This window comes from Hippoglossus stenolepis, chromosome 7, assembly GCF_022539355.2.
Source record: "Hippoglossus stenolepis isolate QCI-W04-F060 chromosome 7, HSTE1.2, whole genome shotgun sequence".
Classification (NCBI taxonomy): Eukaryota; Metazoa; Chordata; class Actinopteri; order Pleuronectiformes; family Pleuronectidae; genus Hippoglossus; species Hippoglossus stenolepis.
In genome coordinates, this window is record NC_061489.1 from 14,493,692 (window position 1) to 14,521,046 (window position 27,355).

General features: G+C 40.6%; 1 protein-coding gene across 2 annotated transcripts in view; it reads left to right on the top strand.

The window, feature by feature from the left end:
• The window catches only part of pcdh11 (protocadherin 11), a 124,942-nt gene extending 119,896 nt beyond the window's left edge, over positions 1 to 5,046 (top strand). For both annotated transcript variants that reach the window (XM_035162109.2, XM_035162113.2), the window contains one exon: positions 673 to 5,046. In XM_035162109.2, coding sequence (XP_035018000.1) covers positions 673 to 1,130 — 458 coding nt within the window. In that variant the 3' untranslated portion in view covers positions 1,131 to 5,046. The remainder of the gene's footprint in view (positions 1 to 672) is intronic.
• The last annotated feature ends 22,309 nt before the right edge of the window (positions 5,047 to 27,355 follow it).

Below are 27,355 nucleotides of genomic sequence, written 5' to 3' on the forward strand. Positions count from 1 at the left end.
CAGTTTCAGTTTACAGTTTTTTCCTTCGGTTCCACGCATGCGACCTAATGCTGGAAGAACTAACTACGTTTATTAATTATCGCTAAATGTGCAAAAGGATCCTGCCGTTCTTTCTTTTTTTTCTTCCAGTTCTCATTTTTTTTCTTCCAGTTCTCATTGTTTGAGTTTTCTTGTTTGACCAGATTTATTCTGGATTCTGAAAGATCAAAGGGATTTAAGGTGTGCCACATTGACAGTGATGAAAATAAACAACGCTTTGTTAAGACGTTCATTAAATATTTAATACACTAAAGCCAATCCGAGACATAAACAGCAAGACATTTTTTTTTTCTAACTCTAATTAAGCTACTGGGAATTCATTGCATATTGTAGGTAAACAGACAGAGTCACGGGAATACCAATGGAAATTAAATGCTCTGCTGGTGTTTTTCTCATTACAAGATGAAATGAAACATTTATCACTGACTTTCATTTCTCTAAAAGGCTGACATTTTGTGGGTCAAAAACTAATAAGATGACAACTGTCTTCTGTTTACATTATGATTCATGAGTTCATTCAGTGCCTTTACAACACCCTGGTATAAAACCATTTCAGCTGCAGTCTGTATGTTCTGACCTGTTAGATTAACTATGTTGTTTTCTTCTTTTTCTCTCTTTTTTTTTTTTTTACAGCCATTGAGGTGAACTTGCAGAAAGCCTTGGCTGAGGCCTCTGAGACCTGTACCCAGGAGTGTCTGATACTGGGCCACTCGGACAGCTGCTGGATGCCTCCAGCCCTGGCCCAGTTCCAGGGTCCTGGCAGCAACAGCCCCACCTCCAACCCCGCCGTCATCATTGGTACCCTCCCCTCTTTTGGCTTCCAGCAGAGCTGTGCCCGAGGAGCCAGAGCTAACATGGGAGGCATGGGGGTCATGGACGGCCGCCATACCCTGGGCAGGTCTGTGCCCAAAAAGGATGAACTGGACAAAGGGATCAACCGACCGCAGTTCTACAACACCCTGGACAGACACTGCAGTAGTAAGAAGGAGGACACCATCAAGGTCATCCCCCTGGCGAGTTTTTCCCCCCTCGGTCAGCAGACGCCCACCGGCGGGGGCAGCAGCTCTTTCTTACATGAGCACCAGTTGTAAGCATAACAGACAGAGCTGCGCCGGCCTGTCGTACTTGTGACTCCCTCCTTTGACGGCTTTTTGTCAGTGACTTATGATCAGTGTGTATGCGTACGTGTGGAGGTATGCATAATTTGAATAACTTTGACCAGCTCCTGCTTAGTTTTACTAATGAAGACATCTGAGAATGGATTTGATCTTGACGATGTCGTTCAGACAAAACCATGCGGGGATCAGTCTGAAAGCTTAAGTCTCTGAAAGGAAATGTAAGTGTTAACATAGCAGACCCATGTACAATAAATAAAAGGTAGTTCTATACCAAAGTAGATTCATCACAGAAAAAAAAAAAGTTTTTTTGCTTTCGGTTTGACAATGTTTGCTTAGTGACATGACAGGGCGATGTACGCTTTAAAGTCCTCGGGCCCAGCAAAAAAAAAAACGTTCCCTTGCACAGAAACAAATAAAAATACATTACTTTGTGTTGAGTGCACTAAACTGGGCTAAATGTTAATTATGAGCTCTGGGTGGACAGTGTTTGTGTTCAAGTTCTAGTGAAGTATTGCTCTGTATAACACGCAGCACAAACTCCTTTGGTGGTGGGAGATGTTTCTTTGTCTTCAATGAACGTGTTTCAGAAGTCTATTTTGGTCAGGGGACTGCAGAAGGATAAAAAAAAAAAAGTCTACAAAGCATAACTAGGCCAATGTTAGACAGCACCGGTAAGCTTTTGTATTCTACATTTTCACCATGGACCGGTACACAAACTGTTTCAGAAGAAAAAAAACACAAACTCCTGCACATGCACACACATGCCCCGGATGTTTTCCATACGGTGGTCGCCTCATCTCTGCCAACTCTATTAAGAAAAATGTTCACTCCTAGCATTATATCAGTAGCTTAGCCTTGAAAAGCGCAGACAGATGCGCTTTGGAAATGTACCCTTTGTTTCCTTCCCTTTGTTTCTGTTTCTTGCATTTTTTCTCTGCTCAGAAACTCTCACATTATAACAGCCCTGGAGCCAATTATGAAATTCTCAGTCTAATTACTTTGATGGGCGATCTCAGAGGCGACCCTCATTGTGGTAAGGAGGTCTGGAATGATTCTCTCGGCTGGCCAGAAACATGCTCCACACATGTAGAGGTAATGAAAAGGTTACCAGCGCTTCACACACTCGCTCTCTTCCCATCGTTTCAACGCAAACACCTATGTTAGTGCTTCAATTAATATTTTGCATCTTCATATAGCTCAGTTTAGCTGCAAAGTTTCTACTGTCGTATTTTTACTATCCGTGTTGACACCAGAATAATTGACCGAGGTACATGCATAAATTTCTTCAGGGTCCTGAGTCGAAGTGAATTATTGATGTTAAAGTTATTCTTGCAGTTGTCATAATAATAGGCATTGGCACCATTTGAAAGGACCTTCCTGCAGGCTGCCTCTCACCATGGTTTCACATGCACACACTGCATCACTGCCTGTGTGTGCAAATTGTACTGATGATGATAACTACTTCGGACTAACTCTGTAGTAACAGATTGGGTGCAGTATAATCTATTGCTACAGCAATAAGTGACTTTGCTGATATCCATTTTTCTCCCCAGTAACATCCAAGCCAGGTGTCTACATCATCAGGTATATGATTCATGCGATTCATTTTTCTTGTACCATCCTGCAAATTGGGAACAGGCCTAAATCTATAATGCAACGTGGCATTCTCGAGGGAAGGCGCAAGGCAAATTGTGTTTGCATGCTCTTAGCTACCACGCCTATTCTCTGTGATACTATAGGGTCAGGACTCTTATCATTATGAAGGGAATCTATCTGAGGCTCTGAGATGATCACTAAAAGGAACAGTGTGTCAAGGACACAGGAAGGGATAATTCAATTCCACCTCAGTCAATTGTGAAAATTGATTTAATTCAAAACAAGTCACTTAAATAAATCCTCTTCTAAACAGATTGAAGAAAATGTCCCAGTTTGGGAATTCAATTTCAGCTCATTTACTAATACTCAGATGTTTGTTATTTCTATCTATCACTCTCCATGTCATTTCCAAGGATAGACATGTTTCACCAAATGGTACAAACAATTCACATTTAATCAAAAGGAGCCTATATCAAAGGGAACATGCATCATGATGTCACGGGAAATTGGAATTTTATCACTGACAAATCCAACATTTGTGATATGTGATCCTAAAGTTTCCTCGAAGTACTCCCAGGTCTTTTCAGTCTCTGTTTATGATCACATGAATAAATAGGGCGGATCAATCCCTGGTTGGACCGTTTCAACAAACATAAAACTGAAAAAAATAACAGCGGACTTTCCCATTCTTTAACAATGAGAAACACAGACGTTATCTGCTGTTGGAGTGTTTATAAATATGACACAGTAAATTGTGCCCTTCCTCATATCGCAGAGGGAGAGAATAACCATGAGATAAGTTAGAGATGATACACTGTCACACACTGTAAAAGGACGGTGATTGTGTGGAATCATTTATCCAATCACACGTGTACAGTTAGCACAATATTACCTACGTGTAACTCTCACTGTGTTTTAACTTTCCCTGCCTACATAACCCACATGTACTGTAAACGCTGCAGCAGCTACATTAATCAAAAGAGAGGGAACAGTACAGTAACTGCATGAATGTAACTTCTGTAGGATGTTGCTTTTGATACTAACATAAGTTATTTTGTCTACTGCAGTAACATATCGTTTTACCATAAGTCCCTTTAGAGGTAAACGTAGTGGTGTTTCAATTATTAATTTATTTTCTAAGCAAGGAACATAACATACGTGTGTTTGTTTGTTTGTTTCTTTGGGATGATTTGCTCGTCTGCCTGTGTCAAAGGTTTTTCATCGCTCACAAAACACACAGTGACAAAGACAAGATGTGACGACATGTTTTCACTTTGCACGATTCTGCCCTCATTCTGCTATTTTCATAGTTTTCTAATTCCCTCTGCCCTGATCATAGAAATAGAAAAGACATTATACTTAAGACTGGAAATTGCTTTTTTAAGTTTCTGAAGATTCTCTATTCAAATGTGTGTCATAATTACCATGCCCACCCGTGTCATGATTTGCATGAACTGTTTGGACTCGCACAAGGCGTTTTGACACTTGCCTGTGGGTGTCCTCGCATCCGTCATTAGATTCAGTGTCCGTATTGGTGTTTACTACTCTACCTGTTTGTCTGTCTTATGGAACAAAGCAAATGTTATACAGTGTACACATTCGAACTTTGTGAAATGTGCGTACCACTTATGCCTCCGCGTACACACAAATATCTATACTGTCCGGTTAACTGGATTTTAAATTGTACATAGCAGTACCCCTCAGAACTAGTACCAATGGTTACAAACTGGAAAGACAAACAGGAAAGATGAACGGCAACAGGTTATGTACTGGAATTCATTATGTTGTTTCAAAAGGAAAGAAGTGATGAGATGACAATCTCTCTTGTAATGTAAATGGCTACATATGCATAATATTGATGAGAGTGTGTTTGAATGTGTTTATAGGTGATCTTGTATGTATGTGTGAGGGGGAATGTGCGCGTCTCCTTGCATGTATGAATGTGTGTGTGTGCACATACGTGTATACTGGCATGCACCTTGCCAGAATATTTTATGTACACAAATGTATCTTGTACAAAAAAACTATATCAAAATATGATATAAGACTTAAGTATATGCTTGTAAATTAGTCATCAGTGAGTCAGGTTGAGTTTTGCTTTGAGAGAAGGCTTCAATGCTTGCCAGCGAATCTGTATTGGTCAGTTAAAGCTATACAGTCTGTGTTGTCATGCCTTTGTAAGATATTCCATTTAAATCTATGAAAAGAAAAAAAAAAAAAGAAGTTCCATATGGTGAAATGATTTTTCTTGTCATTGAATTTTACTTGAGCCATTAAATATTGCGTCCTCAAAGTATGCCTGGATCGTGTTTGTCCTTCACTTTACATCGTTGTTTGAGAGCACTGTCATTCAGCGATAGATGCGACACGAGAGCATACTGTCACTGTTTTCCAATTATTGCAATTACCAGCTAATGAAAGAAGACCCATCAAATCGGACATGGCATTTTACCCTCATAATTTCTAGAAATTAATGCCGGTGCGGATATGGCCTATGACATATACGTGTATTTTTTAAAACACTAATTGACAAATAACAATAAAACTGGCAGCCTCAAAATGGAACAATACCATATTTTATATTATGGACATTAGCTAAACCCAGGCTTGTTGGCTGTAGATACATTCATATTAAATCTAATATATTCTCAACATTTTCAAACCTAACATTTCTTTCAACAAAATGCAAAGAACGTGGATGCATCAAGTCAATAAAAAAAACTGAAAACTGAAAAAAATAACATCTTTTTTTGCAGGGGCAGGGAGTTGGATTATCAGAAACAAGCTGCAAAATCAACACTGACTATTGTCACCATATAAAGTTGATATGGGAAACTAGCATTTGAGCAATATTCCCCAGCTTGTGGGCTGGAGAACCAAAACAATGAGCCTAAAGACGTTCGAGAATTCCCCCTAGGGTTTGTGCAGTCATGTTGTTGATATTAGTAGTTGCTTATATTTCTAAGTTTGAAGCTACACTCCCTCCCACATGATGTAAAAAACATTTAGCTTTACCTTAGCATAGCAAACTCTAGGACTTTTACAACATTAATAATGAAAATAGCTTCCTATATCCACTGGATTTCGGTGATGAGAGGTACAACTCATGGATGTTTTAAATATTGAATCCTATCAAATGCTCATTTTCATCTGTACACTCAGTAAAACTCTTGAGTTATTTATGTCAGTATACGTAAAGTTTTGAGAGTCAAATCAATGTGCTTCCCGTCACCAGGTGGCTCCTCTACTCAATACACTGTCCAGACAGTATCATATCAGCATAGGCCATAGACTCTAGGAAGTTGCCTATAAAGCAGACGAGTAAATCAATAGAATACAACAAACCCTTGATTTTAGCCTTTTGGTCCCAGGGCCAAGAGGTAAATGTAACTTTAAGTCAGGATGATAGAAAAGCATCTGCTGTGGCCGCTCAGAATGACAAGCTGTGGTTTAGTTTGACTCACTGAGCATCATCATCATCATCTTTTCAGTGATACCCTCAGGCTGTCCACTATACCTGTGGCCAATTGCTCTCATACACAGTCAAAATATAGAAAACAAGAGTGTACATGGCCTTTTTTTTTTTATATATACATTTGATTTAATTTCAGACTTTTTTGTCCATTCCTTGTCAAAAATCTGGACTGTGCATCTGTAAATCTACTCATCCATCCATCCATGTACCCATCCATCCATCCATCTATGAGAGCTTTGATGCCTCAAAGGCAAACTCGGCAACAGCTTCGACAATCCCCCCTGGGCTATGTATCCTACCTGAGGCCCTTTTGACTTCCTGCTTTTTACACTGTTCTCTTATGAATACGTACAATCCCTCAGAGAGGAAACCTAAAGCATACAGTACAGTGCAGGGGTTGATGTTCACGACAACAGGACATGACAGGATCTCCCGGCACTGACTCCGAACTTGCGCGACACAAAGAGCCATGTCATGTATCTCGTAACGTGCCAAAGGCTTGCTGGACTGTGTCATCCCGCTGCATCTTCAGCATATGTTCAGTCCCCAGCCTCCTTAAGAGAGCCGGCTGTGACCTGTCCCGCTAGTTTTCCATGGTAATTGGTTAATAATGAGACAGGGTCTGCGCCGAGGATGTCCGCCCTGTCAAAACACATGCATACTCAACAACACCAATCTGCATTTCCAGTAATTACTGCATATTTGAGCAGTAAGGATTTTGTGATTTAACAGCACACTCGGTGCCCTCCCACCTCCACCCCAAGCACACACACAAACCCGGACACACACAGGCAGTCCGTCCCCATCTGCTAACAAGCCAACTTATTGTAAGCCTGCTTAGTTCTCAAGGTGTCATCTGTTGAGGTGTCAGGAGAACATATAGAGATTGTCAAACAGTACACTCATTTCAAATTGTAATTAAACCGGCCATCAGGTACCTTGAGGCTGTTTAGTCAACAGCAGGGTACTAATTACTATAAGATGACCTTTGGAATAATATCTGGTGAATTATTCATAGTTGAGAAAATTGCTTCGGAGACATGCCAACGACATCCAAGGGACGGCTGAGTGTACACACAAAGAGAATTCCACTCAACGATTTCAGCCTGGCCATGAAAATGAGGTCAGCAGATGGATAAAAACGTCGCTTTTTGTGTGTGAGAAAATGAGATAGTTGCGATAAGCCCTGAAAGACAAAATTACATTTTTTTGCCTGCACAAAGAAGAAGGTTGCCAACCAGAAAACAGAGTGACTCATGTAAAGTTAATGTAAAGGGTTTTTGAGAGAGAAGATAGCCTATCTCGGCGTGGCTTAGGATCCAATATTATCCTGCTGTGCAAGCTGACACTTCTTTATTATGCTCTCAACTCTGCTGGCTATCCAATAAAACCTTGTAAACCATGATTCCAAAACTATGACTACACAAGATATAAACCTGATTTTAATTCCAATCAGATCTCATGTCAAAAACACTGAAACCAACTAACCTGATAAACATAAAGCATTGTGTTCAATGTATTCATAATTATTTATTCACCATTTGTTTATTTTACTTGATAATTTATTAACATAAGAATAAAGACGAATTCAACAGACTCATCCTCCCTCAGTAGTTTTCCAAACCAGTTACAGCTTCTGCTCCCTCATGCTTTAATGTTTCTGTGGGGTATTCTCCACAGAGAGGGCAGAGGTTCTGTGGAGTTTCTTTCCATCTCTGCTCAACCTTTAGGGACACTCTGCAGAGATTACCCCTGGGACCTAGCACACAACTGTCCCTCACATCTCTGAGCAACATAAATACATAAGCAGAGAGAGAACCAGTCTTTAAAACTGCATCAACCTGTGGAACTCAGGTGACAACAGATAAGAAAAGTGGGCGATCGGTGGTGAAATACTTTGTTTTCCACGGACTGGCTTCTTCCAGTGTTATTATTACTGAGAGACCGGTAGTAGTCACCCAGTGGGCTCAGCACCATCACAATGATTATAACCATATGGCCAGGCCCAATGAATAACCACATTCAGTCTGATCTCAGTTGAGTATTTATGGCAAGGTTTGAAAGAGGGTCAGAGACAATGCTCTTCACTGCCAGACAACCCAAATGATTCGTCAAAATTTGGGGTAATTGCTGGTAATTAACATTGACCTTGTCCTCTTGGACATTAGAGAATCAAAGCCATGCCAGAAAATCTCCCCTCGCCATTAGAGAGCAATTACTGATAGGAGACTGTACAGCAAAATACAATCTATGCAGCTGTGTCTTTATTTCAAAATGTGTTTTGCACAATGCTAAATCCTGATGTAAAAAGATTTGCAGAAGACAAAAGGCCATAGATCTTACTTATGCAAGACAAAACCGTGTTTTTGTTTTCAAACTAGTAATGTTGTTGAAGCTAAGTGGGTACTCATATAGTGTTTCTGCAGTGTCATTCCCTGTTATCACACTAAATGCAACACTGCACAGCCATCCCTTGACCCAAAGTTTGACTTTCTAAGTTTTCTTTTCACAAAGATTCTTGTTATACAGAAAAATGCATGTGAGCCAGTACAGCTATTTCTATTGGGAATAGGATATCAGACCCAGACCCAGACAGTGTGCTAGCAGCTATGTTAGATTTTACCTTAGTATTTAAACATTCTCACATGTTATAAGCAGTGTTTATTACATGATATGAAAGGATAGGAATCTCAAGGGACCTTAAATATCTGTAGAATATTTAAAATAAGTATTTCACACCAAACTTAAAATGTGAACCTCGTGGTGGCGCTAGATGAGAAGTCTGAGAATCACGAGAATCTGAAGGATTCCTCTCATGGGGGCCATGAATGACTGTATGAACTGACCAACAGACCATTATCGACATCCATGCTGCCAGCATGGCTCCATAAATAAATAAATACATCCGTGTAAAGGTGTTTCTCTGTGTTGCTCTACTTCATTAATAACAACTACCACTTTATTTTTTCCTCTCAGGGGTTTCCTGCCTGAATGAAAAAAGATGAGACCTATATAAAGTTGGCTTGCCTGATAGGTAATAAAGAGAAACTAAGTTCACATCATGCCCCTTTCGCAGTGAGGAAGTACATCCGAGAAACTGCTTTTACTGCGACTTCTCTGTGCGAATCTAAAGACAGTATCACAGGGCAGCCACTGTGCCTGACAAGCCTGTTCCCGTTCAGCACACACACACACCCAGAGCTTTCCTGCAGTTAAGGCAGCAAGTCCCTGAAGCTCTTCCTCTGTGGAGTTTATTGTCAGAGTCTCTCCGATGGTGGGACGCTTCTCCCTCCCCTTTGAAATCCGGAAGATCAAACAAAACAACAGTGTTGATGCAGGGTGTGTTGTGTTTGTGGTTTGAATATATAATCAATTTCCATGGTTAGAGGTTTCTATATGCTGTTGCATTGTTGCTAGATTACAAAATAAATACTATCTATCTATCTATCCATCTATCTATCTATCTATCTATCTATCTATCTATCTATCTATCTATCTATCTATCTATCTATCTATCTATAAGTATGCATTTTTCCTACCTTTCAGATTTCTGAAAACTGAAAGCTTAAAAACCATAATGTTCTTTGAAAAATATAAATTACCTATAATTTACTTTATTGTGGGCCAACATTTGCAAAAGCACTGCTATGGGCTTTTCATGGCCCTATTTCAAAGCAGTATTACTCTAGGCAATCAACCTTTACTTTCAAGAACATCTTTTGAACAATGGCAAGCAAAAGCACGGTGGGATGAAAAGAAAGAAGCAACAGGGAAAATCAATATGGCAATTACGTGTGCAGATAATGGACATCAAGGTGTTATTTGGAGTGACCGAAAAGAAGAGGTAACATAAAGCCAATTCAAATAGTGCAAACATTTCATTGTCTCACATCTGGCATTCTGGCATGGATTTAGTGTCAACAGTCTCTGAAAAACCAACAGTGGCTTTTTGTCGTTTCCCAGCATAGCCACAGCTGAATTAGCATTATTTAGCACTATCTAATCATTGGGTTCTTCTTGTGTTTACTCACAATCACCAGCCTCTGTGAAAATTCAGCTCGCTATTATGTTTGTATCGACTGTGGAAACCCTAAAAACAGAAACAGAAACAAACAGTGATTAGCTAATTGAGATCTTAGGCGACAAAATTCACCCCTCAGCCCCAACTCACGCATTCAGACACACACACACACAAGTGGAAAGTCTAGGAGGAACGACAGATAAAAATGCGCGCACACACACACTCACAGACACACGCACAGACACACACATTCCTCCCCTTCACGCTTTTACCTGCTCAAAGGAGGTCACCTCCAGCTCTGTCGAGCTTTGAAGGTGGGTCAGAGATCTGGATTTGATAACTGGAGGGAGTTTAGAGAGCAGACATTTGACAAGCATGACAATGCTCTGACAGCCCTCATTGGGCCATGATTAATGACTGACATCCCTGTCGCCTGTCTCCGACAGAATGCAAATGCAGCACTGTTAGAAAATTACCCTAATGTGCCCCGTAATTGGATGCAGGAAGTATCACGTATAAAGCGAGGATGCAACAGGGCTTTATGCTCCTGAAACAAGGCAAACGACCGAGATGATGAGAGAGATGCTGCAGCATTATTGGAAATGCCCTCAGCTAATCCCTCTCATTTGTAGCAACACACTGACATTTAGCAGTAAGTCCAGGTAGTATACGCAAAGTTGATGTTTGGTGTCGTGAGTTGAAAAGTCACTCCTTAGCTGCTCCCTCACCTCACGCAATCATAATTTTCTCTCTCTGTTTGGTCAAATGTTACCGAGTCAGGGCAGCCGTTTTGTACCGCACGTTGTTGCACGGACAAAGGCCATGTCAATACATTTAGAAAATGAACTGTACTTGTACCACATTAAGGCAGGAGGGCCAAATTTATCGGGCCAGATATTATTAAGTAGGTGCTTCATCCTCCTTTCAAATATCTGGCATCAGATTCTAATGAATATGCATAACGGATATCATGCACTGACATTTGTCATTGAGTGTTTTGACTGGAACTGCAAGTTGACTTTATCTTCTCAAGGGCACTGAGGTCCGATGCAAAGGCTTTGCTAGAAAAAACAACAACCAAATCATGCTATTCACAAACAAAACAAAGAATTTGGTTTCAGAGGAAGCAAAACATCAACATCCCTCAGTCCACAAGGCTAAAACACGACGGTTGCTTTAGATGTTGTTTCACTTTTGTCAAGCGACAGTGTTGCTATTCGCTTAACCTTGGTGTGGTTCCATTCAGCAGAGCCTCAATGAGTCCGACATCAAATGAGCAAGTGCTTTAATGAAAAGACAAAAGTAAATCTTTCATTGAATGCTGAACCCTGCATACGCGTCTACCGATTTACACATGTTTATTTTGATCTGTCACTATGCATTCACTTTCAAAAAAGTGATGGCTAGAATTCAGGATTGTAAAACATTTGGGAGGAGTCAATATGTGTGTTTCCGTGTAAGTTCCAAGCAAATTTGAAGAGAATTTTTTTGAAATGTTCCAAGAAAGGAAACGTGGAAATTGGGAGTGTTTCCATTGACTGGTGTGAAGCAAATATCCCAGTGTTATAGGCATGACTGTACAAACTAGAGTAGAGGAAGAAGTTTTCCTGCCAACCAACTAAAACCTTGATGAAAAAGAAGAAAAAGGATTGAAAACTGTCGCCTTGGCTCGGCTGTTATTTTAATTGGGCAAGTTATACATATTTTCTACAAACTGTTTCTTTTCTTCTTCTTCTTTTTTCTGATCAATCATGTAAGTCAAATTCTCACAAAAACTGAACAATTCAGAAAATGTGATTTAATCCCCAATTATTTGCGGTATCTGTTTTTGCACAATAGAGGAAGCTTATTAAACTTAGTCATCTGATAAAATGATGTAACCATTCTAGTATTGAAACGCCGTCAGACAACAAAAAAGACGCAACACAACAGCATGAACGAAGGAAAAGACCAGAACACATCAGCGGGATCTTCAGTCGTGGCATTTCTTTGATCGTCTCATAAGCAATTATAGAGCAAAGTGTAAACTAGTAAAGCCACTTGGGGGGGGGAGGCTGTCACAGAGCGACCCAGTCATGCTGTTGGGTGTGAGGGGGGGCATATCTGTCACACCCCCTCACTGGTTGGAATAAGTGTTAACAAGCAGGGCTGCTTTTGAAGACTATGCAGCAATTACAAAGACAAACAGTTATGAAAAACTAAACGAAAAAACAGCGATGTACAGTAATGAGAAAATTTGATATTCTGTATGTGTTATTGCTAAAAGCAGACAAGGCTGAATATCTCTCGCGAAGTTTCTCATTATCATGATTGTATAATAGATATAATCAAGAGACAATGTTCAATTAGGAGTGCACGAGCAAGCCTCTAGCTAGAAGAAAATGAAAGGGATAAACGAACAATTGACACTGTAAATTTGTTTGTGCGAAACACTGGGGTTGCTCCCCAATCAGAGAGTTATTGATGAATCCGGGGGGCTTAAAGGAAAAAAAGAAAAATTGCTTTGACGTATATCTGTGATATGATGGAGGCTGTGGGATGTGAACAAACAGTCCTTTCCAGGTGGTTTGAGTGATTGCCTAATCCCCTGTAGCTAGATGATTGCAGAGCAAGGTCAGTTTGAAGGCCCAGACTGATTGAGTGCTGTCTGTGGTCGGGGGCTCGCTCGAGTCTCTGATGCCATTAGATGGACAGCGGCTGAAGATTCACTCTGGAGTTTTTCAGCACTTGAACCAAACCTGTCCAAACCTTGAGTGACATCGGTGTGTCAGTAATCATCGGGGTATAGTGACAGAAACAATATAAACAGCTACCATCAGGGCTGTTTTCTCCGTTTGTATTCAGATGGAACAGTTCTTTTGAAATCGTGATGAAATAAGAGCACTGATTTGGTTGTGGTTCAGTTCTGTGTATTTTAAATCCTTTTTCTTGTTGACTTGTTGTTTTTTATACATTTTATACGTTGAAAAGTAGTTGATAACCACATTATCGTCCTCATTTGCCTTCTCCCAGTTCTGCCTGATTTCAATTTGCATGGCACCAGGTATCGAATGTTTTCAGCGTTGTCGAGCTGCGTCTTGCACCTCATCAACGCCCCTTTATTCCTCAAGCTGTCATTTCGTTGCTAAACTGGGTTTGCGGTTTAAAATTCAACGTTTCCCGGGGCTGCAATTGGATCACCCCCCACCGCTATGTACATTCAAATACCGAGGGAAAGCGCTGTTCTGTATATCAAACTCCACTAGTCTGCAGCAGAAATCCTTTGTGCGGACATCCCTGTGACAGCTCCTTGGCAACTTGTACGCCTGTGTGCCACAAGCTCCCTAAGCTGACTGTTTGGATCAAGTGGGAAGAGGCAGCAATCCCAAAGAGAACAAAATAGCAGATCCCAGCAGCTTTCACAGCTGATGCCATGAGATTTACTAGACTGGAGAGGAAGGTGTGGAAGCGTGTGTGTGTGTGTGTGTGTGTGTGTGTGTGTGTAATGGGTGCGTGTGAGGGAGAGAGATTGGGAGGGGCACGGGTGCACTTTGAAATCTTTTGAAATGTCAAGCTTCAGTGTCTTGTCAGCATGCACATTTGTTAGATGATAAACCTGAGACATTTTTATTTCTCATAAAAGGCTTCGGAAAATTTACCTTGAGCACTTTGAAGTTTGAACTTGTTGTATATTGTGCATGTTTTGAACATATTTGCTTCAATTCATTCATGTCCGCGATTATTTGGTTTAAATTTGGCATTTTTATGTATTAAAAATCTCTTTTCTGATAATTTCTTGAATTTGTTGAATAAACAGCCCTTAATTCGAAACGTTTCCCTTTTGACACTGATACACGTGCGAAATCAAAGATAATTTCAGCAGCATTGTTTACACACACACACACACACACACACCTCTCCTTTTTAATCCCCTAAACCACACATGGCTACGAGCCCTCCACTGTTTCTCGGGCAACTGAGCTTTAAAGACACGGGCAGAATTGGTTCCAGTCCGCTGGACACTCCACATCATTTAATGTATTCCAGTCTATTACCACTTTTGTTCTGACACCTCATTCTTTTCCACCAATATATGAGGGGGTGGGGGGGTCATTCAATAACTGACACCTCTCTTCCATAACATAGTCACATCTCTGTTGCTGTTTGAGCAAGTGTCACAGCTGAGAAGCCTGAATTTCCAGAGACAGATCTGCTGACAGAGACATCCCATCACTCCACGGGCCGGGGCTCACACAGGAAATGTTCCACTGTAAAGGTGCAGACGACTTGTCACTTTCATCTGAGATAATTGATCACAGCAGACAACAGCTGATGCGTGCAAGTCAATTGCAGGGGGCAAAGGATGCTGCTTATTCAGATTAAAGATCTCGAACATCCCAACAGTCACTTCCATTGATGGGTTGGCTGCATCATCAACTGGAAATCAACCTGGAAGGAGGTTTTTCTCTTAGGAAAGATGTTTTCATTTTAATCAAACATAACCACACATGTAGCAGGTTGCTGTGACTTAAACCTGTTTCTAACTGGTTAACAATTACATGTTTCCATCACGAAATAAAATGCCTCACCACACACTCGACAGGCCGCCCATATGAGGCACTGGGAGTGAGGCATCTATAACTGTCATGGTGAAGGTGCTCTGGGAGAGCCATTCCGGCTAAAAAAAACAAGCACACCCTGGGACTTCTCAAATGCCACTTAGCATTCAAGGGGTTTGTGATTCATTAGTAGCCCAGCAGACTGGTTGGATGGAAGCATCTGTTTTCTGGTTTCAGTCCTTATGCCATCAATGTCACAAATAATCACATACAACAGGTGATTTTATGGCCACGGGTACTTTAACAGCGAACCTGCTCCATTACCTGGAATATTGGGCTTTATGTCTTCATGCGGCCTTTTTTTGATATTGCTGCCTCCACCAATCAGGTTAGGTTTTCGGCCCCTGTCTGTTTGATTGTTTGTTGGTATGGTTGGTTTGTTTGTTTGTCAACAGGATTATGCAAAAAAACTGGACAGATTTCCCCAAAAACGTTGTGAAAGCATAAGACATTTTGGTGCCTCTTGATTTAATTTTCAGTGACTGTTGGACCTTGGTGGGGGTATGTGCTCGTCTGAGTGCAATTCTAGTTGAACATAAAATACCCCTTTTATATTTGTATTATTTGTATAAGTATTTTAATGCAAACCATCCAAAGTTGTCCAGAATCCCATGAGGGCATATTAATAATTCACTCACTGGGGGAACAGATGTGTATTAGTCTATAGCTGAGAATGGTCAATGTACTATTTATTAAATACAGTGACAGTACTAACATGTACTAAAAACTACAGTGACTCATGTTTGTTTGATTTTTCCATAGTATTTTGTTAAAAATGTAGTTTTTCTGCCTTATCCTTTAAAGGCACACATTTTATAAATGGCGTAAAATACTTTGTCTTACTGTGTACACGTTCAATGACGGTATATTTAAACACACCTGCCAATTATGTTGGTGTCATACTACATGAACCAGGGTTGGACACTATCATTAACACCCCTATAATTGAAAACTTGTCAGTGCAGTGACTGTAGAAATATCCGCTCTGTGAAGTGCACAATGTTCAACTTACTTTACTATGCCTCTCCACACAACGTGCCCTCAGCAGCCTCACATAGTGTTATTCAGTGCACCCTCTTGTGTTGATTGATGGTGTAATGCCTAATTTGCATTGCACAACCTTGAGAAAACAAACATGTTCAATACCTACAAGTGGGAGTACACACCTTAGCCAGTGTTATTCATAAAATATGTATTTGCACAAGGTTGGCTGATCATTCCCATCGATACGCTGCACTTAGATCCAGTCGTGCTAAGGCTATCTATATACGTGTTGACAGTCTGGTCACAAGCGAGAAATGAAGATGTCACAATGAAGATTTTCTTCCCCATTTTTTAAAGTAGCCCTGACAGAAGTTGAGTTGGAGGTTTCTGACCCATCTCCACACGTCCCCTCCTGCTGAGAAAAGACATCATAATTACCAGAGGCTGTGAACTTGACACTTCTTTGAATGGGAGAAATGATGGAAGTGGAGATGGTGTGATTATGTCCACAGGAGACTTCAACATCCATCGTCAAAACCTACGAATTATTGTGAGAACACACAACGGGGAGCATCTGGCAAGGGAAAGACAGCTCTGCTGAAATGGGAGGCGCGAACCCATTTTGACATGAGGTGGATGATCCGTATTACTGTAGCTTTTAGCCATTTTTTCTCAGGAAGATCAAAGTGAATGCCGTTGTAAATTGTGAAATTACTTTGATTTAACAAAAATCTAAAGAAACGTGACTTTTTCTTAAATGGAGCTATGGAATATTTTGTTCGGTTAACTTCATTTGACCTTTGTCTTTGGTTGTGTAACGTCATTTTTTGCTTCCGCCCTCGTGTTGTTGAATCAGAGAGCTGATGCACTTGTTCTTAAGCAATTGTAATTGTCTTTTCATCTTGATCACAGGCCCGATTTGCATGTGTTTATAATCGCTAACTGCCATGCCAGTCTGAAGGCAACTGTTTCACTGTAGTCCGCAGCTTTACATCATCGACATTAATTGTAATGTGTGATATCAGAATTAAACATCTGGCTAGTCCTCCCATCCAAGCTGTTTTCAGTGTTTTTGATGTTTGCTTTTTAGTATCTCATATCGTATATGTAATGCTTGATATTCAGTGTGGACACACCTCACCAGCTGTGTGGATGCTTTTCTGTGAATCCGTGCATTCATTTTTTCTGCTTTGATCATTAACAAAATACAATGTAATCATGGTAACACATTATATTACAATTATGGCTGTAGTTAAAAATATGATAAGTGTACTTTTTTTAACTGTTTATGTCACATACAGTCCACAGTAGATCTTGGATATAGATGTTTTGATTGGATTATGGAGTAATGTGCTATTTTCATACATATGAACAAAAGTTGTGGCTTATATAGATTTTTTTTTCAGGGAATTTAAGATAATTCATAATAATAAACAAATCTGAACCTTTTTTCTTTGAGACACATTTTAGACTATCTGGCAAAATCTGATTTCTGAGTTTTAAATTGCTGTGGACACAATAGCAATTTCAGGGTTATTCAAGTTAAGACGCTGTAAGAGATCTCTCAGGCTTGTCGACCTTTATCTAAGCAAACATCAGAATCCCTATACAAAAAAGCAGAAAATGAGCTATTGATTTCCCGTTTTTCTCCCCCCCCCTCACTTTCTTATTCCCCTCCGGTATTGTCATTCCATAGTCTAAATGAAGGTCAGCATTGGTTTCCTTGTCACTGCCACAGAGATTCACAGTAGAAATATAGCAATCTGTGTTTTTGAAAGAAAAAGGTCTTGCAAGACGAGAAGAGGTTGCTTTTGTCTTCGGGGATTAATTGGTTCAATAAAACTTTTCTCTTTAAAGCAGCAGCGTGTGATAGTTGTATACACGGGAGTATATGAAGCACACTTCAGATGAGTAAAACAATTTGATGTAAGTAGGGAAAACCACAAAAAAATAATACAATTTAGAGTTGATTCAATCAAAGAAATGAAAGTGTTGGCATTTTTACCCATAGCGATGAAAGAGGCACTGTTTTTCTGATCAACTGCCATTATTGCATCAAGATTTAAATCTGAATGACCTCAATATGATCCATTTCAAAGTTTCAAACCCTGATTGATTAATGAATCAATCAAATTGTATTCCTAAAGCCCATATTCACAATTTGTCTCATAGGGCTTAACAAGGTGCGACATCCTCTGAGCTGTGGCTTCAGGAGCTTTTCTATCCTACGTGAAGAAAGTAAATACTCCCTAATATACACCAAACTGTCCCAGCAAATAAGGATACGAGCTGAAACTCTGTGTCTTCCCCCTCAGGATGAGCATCTAGATTTCAATAATCTTTCATAAGCTATCATATCTATCTGAAGCGACTCCCCAGCAGACTGTGAGATCAAATGTTTGTTACCTGTCTGAGTCTTTGGTCCCGACGTGCCTGTAATCCTCTAAGCTGTCTTGCCATCTAAATTAAGTTGAGGTAAAAGAATACAATTTGACATTTTATTTTACTTACTCGCGCTCGCAGGGGGCGACCTAATCAACGGCGTCATGTTATATTTGACCCGAGATTGTTGAGCTGTCATCTGATAGGGGGTGGCACCGACTCCTGTGATGATGTTGGGTACATCAGCAGGATCAAGCGCTTTCTTAAATCTGCGGTGACATCAGTGTGTTTGACTTGGCGTGTCTCATCTCAATTCCTCACCTCCCCAAGGTGAGCACGCTATCTCGCTAAATCCGACTCGGTGTACAGCGCAGAGGCCGTTTTTGCATATTCTCCACACTAGTTTATGGTTTACTGAGCAGGTCACTTCCCCTGCTTGCTTGAACAGCTGCTTCGGTGGCGCCCCCTCCTCTCTTTCCTTACAGGGGTTGGGAGACTACTCTTGTGCTGCTCCCTGTCAAGTTCTCCTTTGCTCGTGAGGCCTGCTGGTGACCCCGTGCACAGCCTTTACTGAGGCCATATGAATAATTTATCCTTTGAATTGAGCCCAAACCTGACATTTCGATGTTTGATGCCCACAGGCTTTGGCTTTAACAATATAGATTGTGCTTCTCTCCTCTGCACATTATCAGATAAAGTCTGAGAGCACAGCCGGTGCACTCCATATCAAAAACCGTGATGTATGTTCCACACGCTGGATTCTTCTACTCTATCACCGCTTACTGCTGTATCTCTGTCCGTACAATTGGATTTTGTATAGGTTGGGGGCATTTGAGTGGAAAATAATGTGTTGTGCCAATAGGAAGATAGATTTAATAATCACCATTGGCAAACCCTCAAAGGAGAAAATAGCAACAGGATACATGCGAGTGGAATATTATCAAAGGAAAGTCAGAAGAATATATACAAAAGACCCGAAATATTAACTGAAAGCTCTAGAGCGGGTTGACCTCCAGTGTGATATGAATTACCTGAATCAGTACCAAAATATCTAAAATACAGCCATGACAGCCAAATAGCAGCAGCAGTTGAAAGAGAACTAAGTGAGGAAAGGCGATGCTGTGTATGGACGGCCTTTTTTCCATAATTGTTTTCAAACAGCTTTTATAAAACCCTGACTGCTAAATTTATAGGATAAACACAAACCACAGTGCCCTAAACTTGGACTACACATGAAAAGCAGTCTGTTGCATAGACCTAGGTCTCTTCTCAGATGAGTAGTCTGTGCAGGCCTCTCTCATACGGTGTCTCTCTTTTGTCAGGTCGGCAGGGTTTGTGGATGTGCAGGTACATGTAGGTCTGCACCATCTCCACCTCTTCACCCTGAATGATGACAGGTGTCAGTAGCTGCTCGCTCTGTCGGAAATTCACCATCGGCCCCTTGATCTTACTGACATTTAGCCGCAGATGGTTCTCCGTACTCCACCAGACACCCACTATAACAAAATCATCAAAGAACTGCTGGAGGGTGTGTGATCCAGAAGTGGACTCGTGGTCAAAACTGCAGTGAGGGAATCATGGAGGAAAGTGACCTTTGTGTATTTAAGTGGGCAGTGTTTGTTTCTTTGATGATCCATACAGATAGCAGCTAATTTACAGAGCAAATTACATGTTCACTGCACTGTATTGCATTGCACTGCAAATGCAACATGGGAATACAGCTCTAATCGTACAGCATCAGGCATGAATACAATATGTCCACCATCATTTTTAATGCATTTATCCATATGTGTCCATATGGTTCGACGTCCCACTCTCATGAACTTGACATCTCAAGAACGCCGCAAGGGAATTTTTTACAATTTGGTATAAATATTCACTGAGACTCAAAATGAATATTTATACTAAGACTAAAGAATAAACTGATTTGATTTTTGTCGGCAAAGGTCAAGGTCGAATGGATTTTACAAAACACCTGTTTCGGCTTCTTAATGATGATATTTCATGAGTGAGTTGAGGGAATTTCTTTAAATTTAATATAATATTGAATATGTATTTAATAATAACTGAAGAAATCAACTTTTAGATTTTTTTAGATTCCTTCAAGGTTTACATATATGAGTCTGGACAGTAATCCAGGTCATTATTACAAGCTTCCTTTAATCCTATGAAATAATATCATTATTGAGTTATTTATGAGCAGCATAGAAGTTAGGACTAGTCTTCAAACATAACTTCTTTATTTTCTGTTAACGTTTCAGAGAAGTATAGAATGTTAACTTCTTTTTTGCACCATTTGCTCAGCTTTTAACTTCGTAAAACATCGATAATACTGAACGTTGCAGGCTTTCAAAGAAAACCAGGATAAAAAACTCAACAAAGAATTCATCTTTATAACAGACAGTTCTTTTAAATATACAGAACACATTCTTATAACCTTGGATACAACTTTTATTATTCAGGAATTCAGCTTTTTTGCCTGTCTCAAACAAACAGTGGCTGAATGCCATTTCTTAAACTAGCAGGAATTTGGCTTATATAACAAAGAGGTTGCGTTTGCTCAACGTTATCTCACTTGTGTACATCGAATAAAATTCACCAGTACTTTTCTTTGAGGGATTTTTTCAAAAATGTTGTACTCTGGTATTTTCTTAGATCTCACTTTTTTTTCTTTTTTTTTACCCCCAAGGACATCTCCTCCCGCTGCCAAGACCTGTCAGGCAGGAGCATCTCATAGTGGAGAGGTGAGAGGACACCAATTAGAAAGCCATCCTCGGCCAAGAGAGCCAGCGGCACAGCTTGCCACAGGAAGTGGGATGTCTGACTTCCTGCATGGGGTCACAGCTGTTTGCGGGGAGGTTACCGCTACCGGCCAATACGCGCTACCGTTTAGCGTCTGATGAGGCAGGCCTCATTTGAATAGCAAAGAACCATCTCAATGTCACCAATAAATTTACATGATATCTTTGCTGGTACAGCTGGGATCAGAGTGGGGACTTTGCTGGAATTAGGAGAGTGTGACAATGTCAAAGGAGCAAGGCCAACTCGTTCCAAACTGGCTAGTTTTGAGGTAAAGACTTGAACTTCATTTATATATAGTCAGAACAAATTTGTACTTACAACGCTTCCTCTAATCACCAAATTGTAGACATAAAAACATCCTATACATGGATATAGTGGAACTAAACACTGTACTATATATATGTTTTTGCCAGAAATGCTCTGGCCTTACCGAGCTTCCCTAAGGCTTTCTGTATATATTTTTTTCCATATATCAGTAGAGAGACAAGAGTTACAGCGAGATGGAAAGAGGACATGGTTTGCAACAAACTGAGAACATTGCTTTTACATCTTATGCATCCGTTTACACTCAAACTAAGCATCTGAAATAATGCATGTTTGATTTTGGAAAGAATCTCTTCCAACAAAAGACAAGTGATCAATAGCAAAAATTATCACAGCAACTTTTCCAGCACATGAGAGATTCCAATGTCTTTACCTGAGGTGGTGAACCACTGGAAGCATGGCAGGGACGGGAGTGTGTGATTGGCTCCTGCTATGAGCAGCTGTCTAGAATGCCCAACCCAATTACATCCTCTGATCCCCAGTCACTGGGCTGATGCAGTCAGAACCATTAATCTCCCTGGCTGAGTACTATGCCATGTGTTAACCGCCAGGAACCCCTCCCACCCCCCACCCCATCCCCATGCAACCCCAACCCCCTAAACATTTAACCGTCAAACCTCACCAAGGTTGAAAGTCATGCCAATCACATTGACTCCTTTGACTCCAGGGTCCCATTGTGGGCTCATTGTGATCGTGGACAAACCCCTGATGACTGTGGAAAAATACAGAAACTGTCAGCCTCGGAGTTCTGGACGGACGTTCAAACAGGAGTTACAGTGTGTGTTTTCAGATCTGTGGTGCAGGTGAGCTGTGCTGGAGAAGGCAGGGAAGGAGGAGGAGGAGGAGGAGGAGGAGGTCAAAAACATTTTCAGATCTGGGATGTTAACGACAAAATATCCTGGAGCTGTGTCAGGGACCAATTCCAACAAATCATTTTCAAAAGGGGCAGTAGTAAACTGTAGAGGATCTTTTTTTTTTGTTGCAACTGCCTATTTCAGAGAAACGAAAGGCACCTTCAGCTCATCATCTACAAATGGCTTTCTGGACAAAAAGAGGAACAAAGAACAAAAGAAACAAAAGCGTTTTTACTTTGGCTTCTACAAATTTCTCGACTTATTTCAAAGACGAAGAAAGCCTTTGATTCAAACCTTTGCTTCCCTGCCTCAGCAATAACCAATAAAAAGCAACGCATAAGATTGTTTTGACCTCTTATTGGCTTGTGTAACTGTGATTAATGCTCATAACTGGGGGAACAGAAAGCCAGGCGAATGTTAAATTAGTGGAAGTGGCTTAATCAGGGTCTGAATTACATGGGCCCTCAGTTCCAGTTTAGTGAGCCCTTTTTGTTCACAAAGATGAAGGGAGGAGTCAGGCAGTCCCCCATTGTTCCTCTGAGAAAAGAAACTCATTTGCTTTGAATGATAAATGTCTTTTGAGCATAAATCATGCCTCCTAATCCCTTTACCAACGCCACGTAATGCAAATTGTCTCTCATTTACAGATCACACAATAGAGACGATGGGGGAAGTTTGCACACAGAGCCTGCTCTGTCCGTCCTGATGAGGAGAACTGGACCCGAGACCGATTAAAATCGTCAGTAAGCTTAATCACACGTGCTCATGTTGCATCTCTCTTTTGATGTCAATGTAATAGTCTACACTGCAGCTAGGACTCCAAGGACAAGGTACATTTTTTTGCACAGATTGAAAATACAACATGAAAAGAGCACTCAGTATGTATCGTAGGGCAGACTCTTTTTTAATAGGCCAGCTACCAACAACTTTTTATCTTGGGCCCAACTTGGGTCTTGTTACACACCTTTCCAAACACCATATGACTCATTTACCCCGGGGAAGCAGGTTGACATTTAGCTTTGTGTGTGTCACTGTGTGCATGTGCTCCACTTCAATTCCCCTGACAATGGTCGACTTTACAAAACATGCAAGCAGCAGAATATCTAAAGTCAAAAGGCATGCGAGAAGTGAAATTAAAAATTGTCCCTCGTGAGACGCTCCTTCATTAGGAAAACGCTCCCAGATTTGAGTTTTTAGAGCAGGCCTGTTTTTAAAATCTCTGATGTTCTCACTTTGAAAAGCACCACACACCACACACAACAGTGGCATGCAGCAACATCACATAGAATGTGTCCTATAACGTAACATATGATAAGAGCGTTTTAGTTGTGTTTTCTGTGTAGGAAGTTGCTCTCTGTAAGATGGTGTGACCTTACCTTTAATACTAAAATAAACACTTCAGGGCACGCTCAGCAGGTTTTATCGACAGCTCTTCTCTGTGTGATGTCCTCTCTGGCATAGTGGCTCTGAGAATAACACACAAACAAACCTTGGGTGATGTGCATTTTGTGTGCTGGCAAAAGTCCCTTTGTGTATCTGTGGCCTCATGTGTGTGTGTCTGTGCGCTGTAAAAGCATATGAAAGTAGAATATCCATGTGCGCATGTGTTTGTCTGTGTAGCTACAAGTAAAGGGGAACGTCCATGTAATATATTAAGATCAGTGTGTGTCTGTGTTTTGTTTGTGTCTGCCTATGTGTGCTTTAGTTGGTCCTGGAGGATCACATTGTTTTCAGAGGGCCCTGTGTGTGGCAGCAACATCTGCTTTGAGAGGGTGATCCATCTCCTCTTAGCTGCCATATAACAAGTCATGAGGGATTTTATTCAATGAATGCTCAACACAGAGGGCTCCATCATAAAATTTACCATCTCACAAGGGCATTGTAGAGGTTGTGCTTTTTACTTCCTGCAGCAGAGAGTTAATTTATCGCGTTTCTTTGCTGTAATTACTTTAAATAACCAACTATAGTTTCCGTCTTGATCAGAACCAGTCACGCTTTTTTCTCGTTATAAAATTTTACAGTAAACAGTAGCTGCATGTTATGCCGCTAATAAGAGAGTCTAAGCGCTGTTTGGTAATAACAAAATATTCCCCGCTGCTTATTATCATTAGCGTCATCTACGGTTGATGTACATGTCAGCATGTTTGCACAGAGCACAGTAACAGTGTCAGCAGTGCACTGGCAGCATCGCAGAAGTTAAAAGTAAGCTTTCATCCCTTCTTTGGATAGAAGACTGTTTTTAAATGCCCCTGGCTTTCTTCCAAGCTCCTAGCCTCAAGCCTATGGGTCTAACAAGCATGATGCTTTGAGGATTGACTTGTGATTCAACCCAAATTTACAAGCTGATTACTATGCAGACACTGAGGCAAGTCGAGCACAAGAATGTGCTCCTTATTTTTACCAACAATCTTTTGGATGTCCAGAGAATTAAATGGCGTGCATGTGTACTCATATGTTCGGGTGTCTCCGTGAGCATGCATTTAATGGGCACCAGCGGAATCTTTGATGTAATTGATAAAAGAAGCTGTTCCCCTAATCCTAATGGCACAATTCCTTATGATCCTCTATGCAAAGGCTTGCAGAGGATCAAAGAAACAGAGTTTTGCCCCAAGCGATAAAAGATGTATTAAAAATGAGTTTGAAGGATATATTAACAGGATAGAAAATCATGCAACTTATTCAATTGATAGGTTCGGCATCGCATGTAGTGCCTGTAGTTCACGGGCTATTTTTCATCATTCACAAATAAAACTGCTCCTGTAACTACTAAACCAACTGTTCGTCATTCGGGCTCGGAACGCACACTTTTCTCTGTCTCTAATGAGCTGTTTTTCAAAGTAAAAGTCACTGTAGGCATGGGTTTATTACATCAATTGTCATGTGTTCTCAACTGGATGATACGTGTAGGATTCATAGACATACTGTATATTAGCATAATTTGGCTACACTCTCTGTGTGTGGTGATTTTTTTAATCTGAGGCCTTTCATCACCCACGCAGTGAAAAAGTGATGTCAGACATAAACCAGCTGAGATCAGTGGTGAATTTCTCACTTTGGTAACAAGTCTTCTCTCCAATTAGCAGACGGCATCAACACACAGGCGTCAACAAAGAAGCAGTCCAAATTCACCTTCCCAAGTTAGTGCAGAGGAGGTTTGCCAGAATTATACAATATTAGAAGAAAACAGTAATATCGCAAGTGTTACTCTTCAAGGAAACGTGTACCTGCATGCCGAGCAAAGTCGCTACCGCGTACATGTAGCGCATCCGTAATCATTAGCATTCAATTGGCTGTGTGAGGGTGGAAAGAAAATCACACCCGAAGCCAGAGTTGACGTTTTGTCTTGGCTAGAGTGATACCAGTAGCTGAGGAATAGAGTGAGACAAGTCGAGGTGAAAATAATGTGCTGCTCCCTCACAGGTGATCTATAGTTTGTCAGCACCAATCAGCCTGGAATGGAAGAACAGTCCATTCATCTGCTCATGGCTTATTGAAGGGGGTGGGCTGCTTTTGAATGCCTGGAGCCCGCAGCTCCTTCCAGAGGCACTATTGGATTTGGCCTATTTATCTTCCTCTTTATCAGTTGAAAATGCACCTTTTGATTTATACATCCGTATGATTCTTCTCACTGCGAAGAATTCCCCCAACATGCGGCACTGGGGCTAGAGCTCCTGAGCGTGAGATATAGTTGCCATGAATAAGTCCTCACTGACATCCGGTAAATATCAACAGGAGGTCTCTGCAAAACAGATGTAAATAGCATCACCTCAGTAGTTCTTCCAGACTTTAGCACAAGTGATGAAGAGAGAGATGATTGTATGCTGAAGAAAAACATGGTATTTTAGATGCTCTGAAATGGAAACATATGCATATTACTTCGATTTACATTTAGACAAGGTGCAATTTCGAGGGGTCGGCAGAGGATTACATATGGTGCCATAATTGTACCACTGGTAAATGAGTTGCACAATCACATACTGGTTGTAGGTGTAATGTTGATGCACTCCAGAATGTTTACATTGTGTGTTTCAAAGTTTTACTCCCAAATCTGCTGAATTTTATTGTTCTCGCCTGAATACACCAAGACACCTTTACTCATCTCACTGCACACTCAGTTAAATCAAGCAGTTTCACCGCTGATACAATAAAGGGCACATTAATGCATCTCAAGTTCTGCTGACTCACAATTTGTAGTTAATACTCTGTTGTATAACGAGAAGTTCAAGCCGAGCAATTTGGTCGGAGATGTTCTCTATAACTGTGTCGGAAATCGCCATAAAGCAAACCATCCATGCTCTGTTGGTAGCCATGCCACTTCTTGTGGAAACCAGGAAGCTCGTTTGTAATTTTCCTTATTTATCAAATCCTCCACTTCTGCATGTGTTTGAAACAACTGTATCAAAGTTTTGACATTTTTTTATTGAAAAACAATCACTTCTAGCCGCTGTGCTTTTACTTCCAGGGGAGGAAACTCTTTTATGAACCTGTGCCATTAAAGTTTTGGATAGTTCAAGATATATAGTTGTTTTTAAGATTAAGTTCATTCTTGCAAACTGGAAAGCAGATTCAATGAAATGCACATAAATTTCGAATTTCAAGTTGTGTGAGTGCAGTTCAACAAAATTACTCCCACTTATGCTATAATGATTATGAAACCTCTTCGTCCTGGGAATGAAGTGTGTCTTTACTTTCGCTAGCTGAAAGAGAAAACCTTGATTTTGTCATAAGGAAGAAAGAAAGAGCCCGATTTAAGCAGAATCAGAACATTCCTATAATAAGAGTGTGGTAAAGCAGTAACGATAACAAGACAGCAGGCAATGGTGTAAATTGCCATGGGTGTTGTTAGACCCAGTGCGAAGTTGATCAATTAATTAGCCTATGATTAAACAGCTATCTTGTTAAACTTGATCTGCACCTAACATACATTTTGGATGCACTGTGCAGGGCTGACACTTACAGGGACAATTACATCCGACCGTTTTACAACAGGACACCAGAATAATACGAAATGAAAAAAATAAATAAATAGAGGGCAGCTACAAATTAAATGAGTCTTTTTTTCTAGTTGTAATTTTTAAATGATTGCATTTACTCCCTGGAATATCTGTTTCTGTTGTAAAATAAGTCCGGAATAATAATGGTCCTAAACAGCCAGGGTTTGT